At 42.9% G+C, this 14,498-nt stretch overlaps 1 protein-coding gene across 1 annotated transcript in view; it reads left to right on the top strand.

The window, feature by feature from the left end:
• The window catches only part of wdfy4 (WDFY family member 4), a 225,644-nt gene that overhangs the window by 185,379 nt on the left and 25,767 nt on the right, over positions 1-14,498 (top strand). The window contains exons 53-56 of the mRNA XM_067972622.1: positions 1,710-1,863; positions 3,925-4,016; positions 10,449-10,661; positions 13,341-13,479. Of these exons, the coding sequence (XP_067828723.1) occupies positions 1,710-1,863; positions 3,925-4,016; positions 10,449-10,661; positions 13,341-13,479 (598 nt within the window). The remainder of the gene's footprint in view (positions 1-1,709; positions 1,864-3,924; positions 4,017-10,448; positions 10,662-13,340; positions 13,480-14,498) is intronic.

The raw sequence follows: 14,498 nt of genomic DNA, 5'->3' as shown, positions 1-14,498 counted from the left end.
CAGGGTTTTTTTTCCCCCGGTTTTCTCCGTCCTGTCCTGAAATCTCCAACCTTGCTGGAGTCCTCTCCTGTCCTGAATGCTCTGCCCCTTGCATGGTCCATTGAACTCACACTAGTTGACATCTAGGCATTGGTCCCTTTGAGGCCTCAAATCTCTAGAATAAGGTAACCAGGCCTAGAGGGGGGTTCATTACCTTCTCCCACAGGGGAATGGCTCCAGCAAAAACTGGTTTGATAAAACAATATTGTCTTTTGACCGAGTTGGGCCTTGTGTGTGGGGGGTGAGGAATCAGGTTGAGGAGCAAGGCAGCGTTTCGTCGTACAATGGGGAGGGGCGGATTCAGGTCAGATGGGGACAGGCATTGTTGATTCGCCCTTGCAGACACTAGCGGTCCATCCTGGCTATGCAGATGACCCCCTCCCCGGTCTTTGGACTGAGGTTGGGGGAGGGGGGCAGAGGTTCTGTTCCCAGCCAGAGCTGGTCCCCAGGAATTTCAGGGCCTATGTTTTTAACAGTATGAAATTATAATGAGTGGAACCAAAACAATGTGACCAAAAAAAAATCATGTAATTGAAACCTCTGTAATGACTCACTCCACTGATGACCAAGACCAAGACAGGCCTTCACACCAAGGTGTGATGTATGTATCACAGAATCATAGAAAGTTACGGCACAGAAGGAGGCCATTCAACCCACCATGTCCGTGCCAGTTGATAAAGAGCTATCCAGCTTAATCCCACTTTCCAGCACATGGTCCATAGCCCTGTAGTGCACTTCAAGTGTACATCCAAGTACTCTTTAAATGAGCTGAGGGTTTCTGCCTCTATCACCCTTTCAGGCAGTGAATTCCAGACCCCCACCAACCTCTGGGTGAAAAAAATTCTCCTCAGCTCCCCTCTAATCCTGAATTTAAATTACTTTAAATCTATGTCCCCTAGTCATTGACCCCTCTGCTAAGGGAAATAGGTCCTCCATATCCACTCTATCTAGGCCCCTCATAATGTCATATACCTCATAATGTTATATACCTCAATTAAATCTCCCCTCAGCCTCCTTTGTTCCAAAGAAAACAACCCCAGCCTGTCCAATCTTTTCTCATAGCTAAAATTCTCCAGGCCTGGCAACGTCCTCGTAAATCTCCTTTGTACCCTGTCTAGTACAATCATATCTTTCCTGTAATGTGGTGACCAGAACTGTACGCAGTTATCTTGTGTACGTAACACACAAGATAAAGCCCAGCTCCTAAACTTGTAGGAACTAAACAGATGCAGGTCCAAATAGCGTGAGCCTGATTACCTGGCAGTCTGTCTATAGTCTCTGAGATCAAGTTAGATTTGAGATCTGTGTAAGAATGTATATTAACACATAAAGTTCTGTGGTCACTGATACAAACACAGGGGATGTAGTCGATATGGAGTCAGATCTCAAGCCTGCTAGGTCTCTGGAGTAAAGTGTCAGGAATGATCACAGTGCAAATATTTTACTATATGATCAGAGCAGTTGGAGGCAGGAGGTCACGTGATGAAACCTTCAGGAATACATCCAACCAGGTTTGGCAAACCCTAGATGAAGAATCAGTCTCCCAGTGAGAAGAAGAATTCTCAGAAATGCTTAAGCTGAGATTGACAAATTAAGTGTTACTTTTCAGTGCAGGTGAAAGGGAACATTGAACAGAGACAAAAATGACAAGCAATTTTGAATGTTTTCAGGGGGGAAGTTTCGATGTGGCGGACAGGATGTTTTTCAGCATCAAGAAAGAATGGGAGTCGTCCTCCAGAGACAACATGAGTGATGTCAGAGAGCTAATCCCTGACTTCTTCTACCAGCCTGATTTCCTACTCAATCGGAACAGTCTGGAATTTGGTATGTAAGAAAGATAGGACTGGATTTAGAGAGCATTGTATCGCCTTCTCAGCACAATCCAAAGTGCTTCGCATCCAATGAATTATTTTGAGTGCAATCATTGTAAATGTGGCAGCCAACTTGTGCACACAAAGCAAATGAGATGAATGACCAGATGGTCTGCTTTTGTTGGTGTTGGTTGAGTGATGAATGTGAATGCTTCCTGCTCTGAGTTCCATAAAAGGATGAAAGGCTTGCATTTATATAGAGCCTTTCTCAACCTCAGGACGTTCCAAAGCAATGAAGTACTTTCTAAGTGTAGACACTGTTGTAATGCAAGAATGGGATCTTTTCTGTCCTCCTGAGCAGACAGACGGTTTAACGTTTCATAGAATCTTATAGCACAGAAGGAGGCCATTCAGCCCATCATGCCTGTGCCGGCTCTTTGAAAGAGCTATCCAATTAGTCCCACTCCCCAGGTCTTTTCCATTGCCCTGCAATTTTCTCCCCTTCAATTATTTATCTAATTCCCTTTTAAAAGTTATTATTGAATCTACTTCCACCAGATTATGTGCATTCCAGATCATAATAACTCGCTGCATTTCATCTGAAAACAGCACCTCTGATAATGCAGCACTCCCGACTGCTGCACTATTCTCTCAGGTTAACTGTGTATTCAAGTACAAGAGTGGGACTTGTGCCCCATACGATCTGATTCAGAGTCAAAGAGTGTTACAGCTGATCTAAAACAGATGTCACCCCTAAATGGAAAAGAAACTTGCAAATAGCGCCTTATCACATTGAAATACCTCAAAGTGCTTCGCACAATGAATTACTCAGTAAAGTGCAGTGACTATGGAGGAAAATAGGGCCACTATTCTGCACCAGTAACATGAGACGAATGCCCAGTTAATCTGTTATTGGTGGCATTGATTGAGGGAAGAATGTTGGCCAAGACTCCCAGCTCTTCAAATCACGCCATGTGGTATTTAATGAGCAGTGAATCACCAGAAGGTGGCAGATGGGACTAAAAGCTCCTTTGAAGATCCGAGCTCAAGTTCCAGGTGAATAACTGCAATCAGTTATGAACCCAGTGTATGGAATTGAGAAGAGTGCTGTTAGTTACAGGACTAATGGAGATTAAAGTTGTATATGGTGCATGAAGCCACCTCAGTATCGACAGGCACCAAGCATATCTTTTTAATGAAAGTCATTGTCCAAGTTGGGAGCTTTGCTCAGCTCCCGTGACACTTAACACATTGCAGGGTAAGTTTGGTGGGGCTGGGCTCCTAATGTGGAGGGTCGATGCTGAGGCCAGCATGCCTGATGTTCCAGCAATTATAATTAATTGTTCCAAGAGAGCAGCTATGAAAAATTTAGTAGAAAAAATTGGGCCAAAGGTCAGAATTTTATTATTTTCGATATATTTATCACAGTCACTTTCACGTTATATGAGATTTTAAAATATTGACCAGGCGTATCTCAGCCAGTTTTTGATGGTGTTCAGCTACTCTTTGATGTCACTGCTTTGTATCATGGGCCCATTTTACGAGTTAGCACTCCCAGTGTAGATCTGCCTGTGACGGGACACACGCTGGGGACTCGAGTGCCAAGGTTTGCGAGCCCAATTTGAGGTCCAACGGTTAATTTTAGTGGACAGAAAATCACAGGGGCCACCAATCAGACCCACTGACCTCTGCAGCCGAACTCCCATCATGCAAAGCTCTGCTACAGAAGCGCCAACTTGAGGGACTTACCTTATAACAGCTCCGTAGTAAATTGTAAAATTAAACCCAAATAGTATTCTTGCCTTTTACTGGACCAGAAGTGGAGCTTAGTGCATCTGATGACCCACAAAAAGGTTGCTGTTGTATCAAGGAAGGTTGGATGGTTCATATTTACAGCCCACAGTGAGATAACCAACTATCCGCTTGATGTCAGCTATGCTCTTCTAACATAAAAAGTGTCTCATTTGAATTCAGGCAAGAACTGTTGCTGCTTGCTATATAGGAATAGTTACAGTAAGATAGCAGAAGTAAGTGAAGATTTAGTCCTTCAACTATGTGCCCAACGTATTTGCAGGTTCCATGCAGGATGGGACCACCTTAGGAGATGTGGTGCTTCCTCCTTGGGCTAAAGGAGACGCTCGAGAATTTGTCCGACTGCATCGCATGGTAAGTACTTGTTAGCCGGCTGTCTGACTTCAGCGCTGGGCCTTTTTTGTTCCCTTTATTAAATGTTACTCTTCTCAAGTTTGCCTGGCCTCGACAGTTCTGGTACTAAGAAGGTAGAGTTTTGGGCACCGCACCTCAGTCTGGATATATTGGCCTCGGAGGGGGTGCAGCACAGATTCACCAGAATGATACCGGGGCTAAAAAGGTTAAATTATGAAGACAGGAAGCATAGACTAGGCTTCTATTCCCTTGAGTATAGAAGATTCAAGGGTGATCTAATTGAGGTGTTTAAGATGACCAAAGGAGTTGATAGGATAGATGAAGAGATACTATTTCCTCTGGCGGGGGAGTCTAGAACAAGGGGGCATAACCTTAAAATTAGAGTTTAGCCGTTCAGGAGTGATGTCAGGAAGCTCTGTGTGTTAATGTTCCAAATTAAAAGATTCTCGGTGAGGCACATGTAACTTATGGCTAAAAGTTGAAGGTGCAGCTTGGCGAGTACAGAGAGCGCAGGTACCAAGATTGTGGTCTCCCAGCTCACGATTTTCCATACATTGAGAGTAACTCTTCTGAAAGTTTCACCTGTGCATTGGACTACCGCAGCAAGAGAAAACCCGGCCTATATTTAAACGGGACTGGTCTAGCAGTTAGTGCCATTGTGGACCCTCAATTCTGACTTCATCAGAAAGTAGATACTGCTATCTCAATTAGCTGCTTTAAAAAGGGGCTGGATGCACATCTAGCTATGAAATGGATTGACGGTTATAACTGCACAAGGAGACGCAGATCATCAAAATGGATTGAAGGTTATAACTGCACGAGGAGACGCAGATCATCAAAATGGATTGAAGGTTATAACTGCACGAGGAGACGCAGATCATCAAAATGGATTGAAGGTTATAAGTGCATGAGGAGACGCAGATCATCAAAACCAGATAGGGTGAGATGAAGTAGGGTGGGAGGAGCCTCGTGTGGAGCATAAACACCAGCACAGACCAGTTGGGCCAAATGGCCTGTTTCTGTGCTGTAAATTCTATAGAATTAACAGAACCAGTCTGGATGAGAGCATAGGGGTGACATCTGTGAAATGAACAATGGAGAATGTGATAATTGTACTCTCATAATTACTTTCAGATCAACAGGAGAAATTTGAATCGTATTTTTTGCTCCCTGGATGTTTACATTTGGTCTTTCATCTCCCAGAGCTCATTAAATAAACTAGGCCGGATGTGTGATTGTTGCAAGGAGCAGACGGGAAGAGCTCAAAACAAAGATCAGACTGTCGTATGGGATCTTGTTTAGGAATAATGTCAAATTCAAGGTGCAATTGTAAAAAGTAGGAGAAATGGTAAAGAAGAAGAAATGGGGCAAAAGGACAGGTTGTAGAAATACATTTTTTAAAAAGAAATATATTGTGGGATGTGGAACTCACTGCCACCAGGAGTAGTTGAGGTGAATAGCATAGATGCATTTAAGGGGAAGCTAGATAAACACATGAGAGAGAAAGGCAGAGAAAGGTATGCTGATATGGTTAGATGAAGAGGGGGAGAAGGAGACTCGTGTGGAGCACAAACACCAGCATGGACCATTTGGGCCGAATGGCCTGTTTCTGTGCTGTACATTCCATATAAATTTGTTTAGAAATGTTTAAAGTGTGTATTTTCACAATAATAATGCAGCAATACAGCTTCTCCCGCCAACTAAGCAACATTATCACGGTAACCAGGGATTTTTCATTGTCACAGTGTGAAAACTGAAAGGAGTGTTGGTTGGACCAGGGAACATAGAATTCCCTGGAGTTGCTGGCAGCGGGAGGGTTAAATGGGCCTAGCCTTGTCTATGAGCATAATGCAGATTTAAGTGGTGATTAATAACCTCCACTCTCACCTTTGCAAATGCTAATCTGTTAATTGTTCGTCTAAATGGATCAATTTAATGTCTCATTATTTACTAACTACCAGCTTGGCCTGTAGAAATGTCATACTTATGTGCTATAAGCTAGTCCTAATTTGTCTTATTATTGTAATTATAAATCACTCAGAAGCACCAGCCAATTGGTCTGTGCTGGCTGACCCACTTACACATCTGATATAGTTTAATGTTCTGAGGTAGGATTTTTTTTCAGGATGAATTTATTTTTGTGTTCTGGCTCATTTTCTACACATTTGTATGCTACGTTTTATCGCACAATATCAGGGGTGGCTTATGTGTTGAGTGGGGGAAGACAACAGCTCCACATGCAGAATGATACAGCACAGAAGGAGGCCATTCAGTCCATCGTGCTTGTGCCAGCTCGTTGAAAGAACTATCCAATTAGTCCCACTGCCCCGTCCGTTCCCCATAGCCTTGCAAATTTTTCACCTTCAAGTATTTATCCGATTCCCTTTTGAAAGTTTCTATTGAATCTGATTCCACCACCCTTTCAGGCAGTGCATTCCAGATCATAACAACTTGTGTCGTAAAAAAAAATTCTCCTCATCTCCCTTCTGGTTCTTTTGCCAATTACCTTAAATCTGTGGTCCTCTGGTTACCGAGCCTCCTGCCAGTGGAGACAGGTTCTCCTTATTTACTCTATCAAAACCCTTCATGATTTTTAATTTTAAAATTTTTATTTTTAAAAATAATTTTTAAACCCCCAATAAATGAGGTTTCACATTGATGGTGTGCCGTTTCTATCAGACACTTGGTTTTCCTGGAGTCAGCAGTCTCCTGCAATATAAAGGACCAGCCCTCCGAAAATCTGACAGCACCGGAGAGGCCACATTTCCAAGGGTCTCATGAGCTGCTGTGAGGCTTTCAATTAAAACCAAGAGTGGGGATTCCCTCCCGACTAGCTATGGGAATCGGGGGTCTCCTGGCTTGGTTAGGAGCGGCAGCAGGAAGAAAGACACACAGGCCTACTTCTGACGGATTTATGTCGTGAAAAAGCGATATTAGTTGGTTGCAGAGAGCTCTGCTCCTCTGACCGCTAGTGGAATTTCTATTAATGGTAAGATTGGCAGAGACATCTATCATTAGAAATTAAAGGCAGGACAGCAACCCACCCTTTTGAAATTTATACAGTACTACAATCATTGTGCAACGTTAGTTGTGCATGATCACCCTTTTCAGGTGTTTTCATTACTGCTTCCAGTTATACTTTATGATTGGCACTTGTTCAATACAAAACACCCAGCTCATCTGTGCCAAAACCATGGTATGATTGGGATGTTACTTTTTTTTCCCTCTGCTTTCTCCTTCTTGCTTTCATCTTCGCAAAGCAGCCACTCACGCTGGGTTCTGTTTCCATGGGTACTGGCAGCTGTCCAGTGTTTCGATCATGTGGCCACTCCTTATGCCTGGACAGCAGTGACAGCAGGATATTCAACCACAAGAGTGTCACAGCAAAGCCCGATCTTGTTAACACAAGTTGTTTTCTACATTACAACAGTGACTACACTTAAAAAATTACTCCATTGGCTGAAAGGCGCATTGAGACGCCCTGAGGTCATGAAATACGTTATATAAGTGCGAGTCTTTCTTTCTTCAAATGCACTTTTACCTACAGCAGCAATCTTGGGGCTGATTTTTCAATTCTCCAGCTCGGAGACAGTTGTAGTGCCCCTACTGCCTCTCCAATTGACTTATTCCAGACAAGGGATCGATCCCGGGATATTGCAGTACAACCTCCGCAGCACAACACATGGTTCATTTAATGTAAAGTGCACATTCCCAGAGTCACAAATGAAGACTGGCTGTTTGGGCGAGCTGCACAATGGCTGCTGAATCTTTTTGGAACAACACACGCATATTTGTTCATCTCTGAATTTACTGTTGCAGTAATTACATTGTTAAAAGGACTGAATTTCTGGAATGTCACAATATGAAGTCCCTTAGCTCTAGTTAACAAGGCTTTTTCAAAAATTATTGCTTAGACCAGTGAAAATGACATTTACAGTACCTTTTATGAATTATATTAAATCTTTATTACAATAGAAATATAGAAATAACATTTGACATCAATAGATCTGTCAAAACCATTTTTGTCTTTCTTTCATCAATACTATTATGGGCCTTGTTCTTACGACCTTTTCTCCTAAGCTCCAAATGCATCCTGTACATTTCTTTCTCCCTCACTCTGTTGAAATTAAGACTCATCGCACTGTCTCTTACTCTAATTCATTGTTTCCCTGGATCACAAACCCATAGAACTCTTTATTTCGCTCAGTCTTCCCTTTCCGTTACAATCTACAGGCTACAAAACCCAAGGTTGGCTTCATCTAATCACTATTACATGATTTACTTTGTTTTCTTTCCTATTTTCAATCTTGCGCTGTCAGCATTGGGTATTCAGTGAGGTTTCTCAATAATAAAATGTCTTGAGATTTAAAAAATTAAATTAAATTAAAGGTTTCGATATATATTTTTGTGTCTATAACTTAGGACGCCAAACTATACTTCAGTTGAATTTACTTATTCTGGTTGACTATTGGCGTTAACTAAAATGCTCCTGCAGTAGCGTTAAGTTTCTTCAGCTAGTTTATTTGTGCTCTTTTATGCAAAGGATTTCAATGCTGGGGAATGGAATGCTCACCCATTAGAGTCAACATCAAAAGCTCCCAGTTGTGAAGCAAAACTCTATTCTAACCCAATAATGCGTCTCTGCTGCAGCCCTCCTGCACTAGTGTGACCGTACTAATTTTGAATAAGACTCTTAACAGCCAGCAGAGAGAGGGGGTTTTCATTCCAACAGTCTTGAGTTGGATTTGGGCCCATGTACAGGTAAAAGCGCAGTGTGCTAGCCCACTGTCGGCTAGCCCAGTTGTCCCCACATCGTCCCCTCATTATTTTTTATTAAAGACTCTGCTGAAAGGTATAATTGATCAAAAATAAACCACAGTTTCTGGACATAATGGTCGGTTATTAACCTTCAGATTCCAGAATCAACTGAAACTGTTGATCAGACGTGGTGTCCTGAGCTTTACATTTAGTCAGACTAACATTGTACTATCTATGCATGAGGTCAGCTCTCAGGACATAATATATAAGAAAGAACTTGCATTTATATAGCACCTCTCACATGCTCAGGATATAACGACCAGATAATCTGTTCCAGTGATCCTGGTTGAGCGATAAATATTAGCCAGGATATTGGGAGAACTCGCCTGCTCTTCTTCAAATAGTGTCATGGATCTTTTACATCCATCTGAATCATAGAATCTCATAGCACAGAAGGAGGCCATTCGGCCCATCATACCTGTGCTAGCTCCTTGAGAGAGCTATCCAATTGGCCCCACTCCCCTGCCCTTTCCCCATAGCCCTGCATTTTTTTTCATTTTCAAGTATTTATCCAATTCCCTTTTGAAAGTTACTATTGAATCTGCTTCCACCACCCTTTCAGGCTTCCATCACCCATTCCAGATCATAAAAACATTTCTACTCAGCTCCCCACTGGTTCTTTTGCCAATTACCTTAAATGTGTGTTCTCTGGTTACCGATCCTCCTGCCAGTGAAAACAGTTTCTCCTTCTTTCCTCTGTTAAAACCCCCCATAATTTTGAACAGGCAGGCAGGGCCTAGGTTTAAAATTTCATCTGAATGATAGCACCTCTGCCAATACAGCACTCCCGCAGTACTGCACTGGGATGTCAGCGTACTATATATGCATAAGTCCTGAGGTAGAGCATGAACCCGTGAACATATAATGGCAATCTCGTCCAAAGTCATACTATACTAAAGCACTGCTCATGTGATACAATAAACATCTCTTTTTAGAATAAATAGAGACTCCTTAAGATTAGCACAATGGTGCCTTTACATTCAGCCGTGACTCAGTGGTAGCACTCATGCCTCTGAGTCAGAAGGTTGTGGGTTCAAGTCCCACTCGAGGGACTTGTGCACAAAATCCAGGATGACAATTCAGTGCAGTGCTGAAGGAGTGCTGCACTGTCAGAGGTGCCGTCTCTCGGATGAGACGTTAAAATTGAGGCCCCGTCTGTCCTCTCAGGTGGATGCAAAAGATTCCATGGCACTATTTTGAAGACGAGCAGGGGAGTTCTCCCTGGTGTCCTGGCCAATATTTATTCCTCAATCAACATCACTAAAAACAGATTATCTGGTCATTATCTCATTGCTGTTTGTGGGACCTTGCTGTGCGCAAATTGACTGCCACGTTTCCTACATTACAACAGTGACTACATTTCAAAACTACCTCATTGGCTGTAAAGTACTTTGGGACATCCTGAGGTTGTGAAAGGCGCTATATAAATGCAAGTCTTTTTAAGTTCCATTGGTGTATTAACACTTAAAGCATCTTCAAGTTATTTTGCTGTTTGAACAGAAGTGCTAACCCATAAAAAAAATGAAATAAATAAATTAAGTCTAAGATAAATGACATTACAAAATAAATGGACAATACTCGTATCTGACACTTTTTTCTGTTCTCTCCTCATAGGCTTTGGAAAGTGACTATGCCTGTGCTCATCTCCATCACTGGATAGACCTGATATTTGGTTACAAGCAGCAGGGGTCAGCTGCAGTCGAAGCAGTTAATGTTTTCCATCCTTACTTCTACGATGACCAGGTTGATCTCAGTAACATCAAAGACCCTTTGAGAAAGAGTACCATTGTTGGTTTTGTCAGTAACTTTGGGCAGATCCCTAAACAGGTACAAGTTAGAAGAGTCTCACAATTTCTAAATTTTATTTTTAAACTAAAATTTTCGGGATGCGCTTTGATTGACATTCACACACTTTTGTGGTTCTTTTCGGTCAGGAATTCAAAAAAGGTTTGTTTGATTGTAAAGCTTTTACATGAGGGAGGAGGCAGAGGGGGGTTTTACAGTAACAGCAGAGAGGTCAAAAACCATGTAAAAGGGTGTAGAGTCATCTCCTGATAATTCAACATCATTTTCTGTGCTAAGAAAAGTTGTATTGTTCAATATTTTGAATTAGGCAACTTAAAAAATACAGCAAGGTGGGAACAGTGCTAAAAATGTTGAACGACCAGATTATTTGACTGAAGACGAGTAGACTTTGACCAGGAATCTCCTCTGAGCTGCTCTCGCTCTGCTGTCGTAACTTCGCCGAAACTAAGACGTAAACTCCATTTACGCGCATCAACTGGGTTTCCGCCACACTTCTGGCAAAGTTATGGTGGCAAAACGGGAGCAGCCCCGAGGGAATCCCCAACCTCTGTGGTTGTACCACAACATGTGTGTGTCGAACTTGGATTACTCAGTAAGTGGTGGAAAATACAAACCTGTTGCCATTTTTACAGTTTGTTTTGGTGTAGCCTTGATATCAGACAACCTCCTTCTCAAGGGATTCTTCCTTCTTTTTGGAATTTAGCCAGAAGAATGCCCAGGGATGACTTTAACTAACGCTTGTAGAGAATGGATAGAAAAGAGAAGGGGGTAATTTTGGGTGATTGTGTAAAATGGGCGATGACGGACCTGGCACCCATAAACAATCAAAAGGAAAGTCAGGCAGGGTGCATAAAGGACAGCAAATCCGATAACGCCCATTTTACACCTCGCCCAAAGTTAAAATTGCATTCAAGAATACCGATTGGCTTTGTAACTGCTCTTTTACACTGGAGGAGTGCGGTTGACAGCAGATGGACAGTTCTCCCACTGTCAGCAGCACTCGGTAATATAAACCACTCTACCTCTGCAGATCTGACCACCTTGGAGGCTCATATTTTCGTAGGTCGTGTGAGCTGCAATCAGGTCTCCAGTGACAACGAAACACCTGAGCTGACTTCCTACCTTCCCTTTAAGCCAATGGGAATCGGATGTTCCGACCTCCAGCGAGCCTGGATTGGAGTAATGGTGGGAAGTTAGATGAGCAAAGGAGAATGACCCATGGAGGCCCTGGGTCTCCATTTGAGCTCTGCTGCTTTGGGACCCTCTAATACAATATAAAAGTGCCTTGTATTGCCAGCCACTCATCACAACAACAACAACAACAGCAGCAGCAACAACTTGCATCTATAATCGACAAATACAAAACCTAAATTGACGCTATAGCGCCTTTAACGTAGTAAAACTTCCCAAGGTGCTTTACAGGAGCACTATCAAACAAAATTTGACACCAAGCCACATAAGGCGATATTAGGACAGGTGACCAAAAGCTTGGCCAAAGAGGTAGGTTTTAAGGAGAGTCTTAAAGGAGGAGAGAGAGGGAGAAAGGTGGAGAGGCTTAGTGAGGGGGATTTCCAGAGCTTAGGACTTCCAGAGCTGAAGGCACGGCCGCCAATGGTGGAGTGATTAAAATCGGGGATGCGCAAGAGGCTGGATTTGGAGGAGCGCAGAGATCTCGGAGGGTTGTAGGGCTGGAGGAGGTTTCGGAGATAGAGAGGGGGCGAGGCCCTGGAGGGATTTGAAAACAAGGATGAGAATTTTAAAATCGAGTCGTTGCTGGACCGGGAGTCAATGTAGGTCAGCGAGCACAGGGGTGATGAGTGAACAGGACTTGGTGCAAGTTAGGATACGGGCAACAGAGTTTTGGATGTGCTCAAGTTTATGGAGGGTGGAAGATGGGAGTCATACAGTTCTCATGTTGTAGGGAGATGCTACACCTAACTCCTGGTGGACAACCACCTTTCTCACTTCCAGTTGACTGCAGTACCACAGTAAAGGCCATACTTCATACAAATAAAATTACTTTGTGTTCTTCCAAGTTCGTACTAATATATTTTGGAAGTCTCCTTATCTATCAAGGAGGGTCCATGGTCACCTATGCTAACTATGCTGACCCCCAATACTGCACACATTGCCCTCTCTGCAGCACTGGTCTGGAGGTTTACCTGTAACATTAGGGGTTCGGAAACATCACAGGTGGCCTCACCGAATGACTCGTTAAAGTATTTTCACGCAAAATAAATTCCAATCTGTTTAATTCTGCTTTGCCAAAATTCAAAGTGCTCTCAAATCAAGTGCTTCAGTCTGCAATTATACTGCAGCTCCTGTGTTGTTGCAGTGAGAAACCAATGTTGCACCAGTACAGAAACTGCAACATAACTGATTCATTAAAATTGTTCTTTAACTGTAAGGAGCTAGGTCTTTATATGGGAGTTTTAAGGAGAGGAACTCGAGTACTTGGCCAGATTGTATCTGTTCAGGTTATCGCAAATGTACAGAAAAAGTCAAAGCTCTGCCAGATTGCTTATGAATCGTTGCCAGACCAGTCTGTGTAAGTGGATGTGCGTTATTTTTCAAAGATAATCTCCATGTCATCTGGCATCAATTACGGCTGTCTGTTAAATAGACAGACAAGTAAATGAACATAGATAGTGTTTTATAAGACAAATAGACTCACAAGGGATTTCTTTTACTTGAGTTCAGCTTTTCAGTAAAGCTCATCCTGCACGGATTGTCCAAGGAAAGCATTCTTCAGGGAAGGACTCTGCTTCCTCTTCTGCCTCTACTCAGCCTTTCTTCTACCACCTGCAGAATCTGAAGCCCTCGACTGTTCCAATAAAAGGTATTTAAAACAGAGACCGAGGAAACTTTTTACATCTTATTTTGACATTGCCAGATGCGTCAACAGAATGTGGGTGAACCAGTCAACAAAAACCATTCAAGTGCAGACTGATCGAATAATCGTCACAATTAGGGTGGTACTCTTGGTGAGAAGTGTTGAGCTAACATTCATAACCATCCCCCGCCCCCGCAATGGACCGTTTTACTGGTGTCAGATTAAACTCGGAGAAGAAAACTGATTCAGCAGGAGTCCTCCTGCCTTGCTGGTGTACTTCATGGGTCAACCATTGAGTGACATCAAATCCCTCTCTGCCTCAGTATAACTGTAAACAATTTTACAACACCAAGTTATAGTCCAGCAATTTTATTTTAAATTCACAAGCTTTCGGAGACTTCCTCCTTCCTCAGGTAAATGTTTCAGGACATTTACCTGAGGAAGGAGGAAGTCTCCGAAAGCTTGTGAATTTAAAATAAAATTGCTGGACTATAACTTGGTGTTGTAAAATTGTTTACAATTGTCAACCCCAGTCCATCACCGGCATCTCCACATCAGTATAACTGGGAAGGTCCCAGGCTCACTCCCCGATCAGTGCTGAGTCAGCTGGAGTGGCAGTGGGGGTGTCACAATTGTCTTCACTGTCCCTGATCTGGTTGTTTGTTGGGGCAGAGGGAGATGAGGAATTATCCAGGTTCCCGGTTGTAATCATTATCCAGTGATGTCCGCTGGAAATTAGATGGTCAAATGGTGAGGACAGGATCAGATTTGGAGTGATACCCTTCACTGGGCATGTTACACTCATTATCAATACTCGTACATGGAGAATGACCACTTGAGGAGGTATCAGAGGGTATTAGATACCCGCAGAACTGTACCCAGCATGGGTCAATGCCATCAGGAGCTGATAGGGGAAAATGGGGAAACCAAAGAGTGGCATTGACGGTCTCTATGGTGCGGTTTGTTGGCTGGACCATTTCAGCCATCTAATGAAGGAGGATAGTGTAGATGCAGAAAGAGAATAT

This window comes from Heptranchias perlo, chromosome 36 (assembly GCF_035084215.1).
Source record: "Heptranchias perlo isolate sHepPer1 chromosome 36, sHepPer1.hap1, whole genome shotgun sequence".
Classification (NCBI taxonomy): Eukaryota; Metazoa; Chordata; class Chondrichthyes; order Hexanchiformes; family Hexanchidae; genus Heptranchias; species Heptranchias perlo.
Note: the sequence above shows the minus strand (reverse complement) of the source record. Positions and strands in the feature narration are given on the sequence as shown.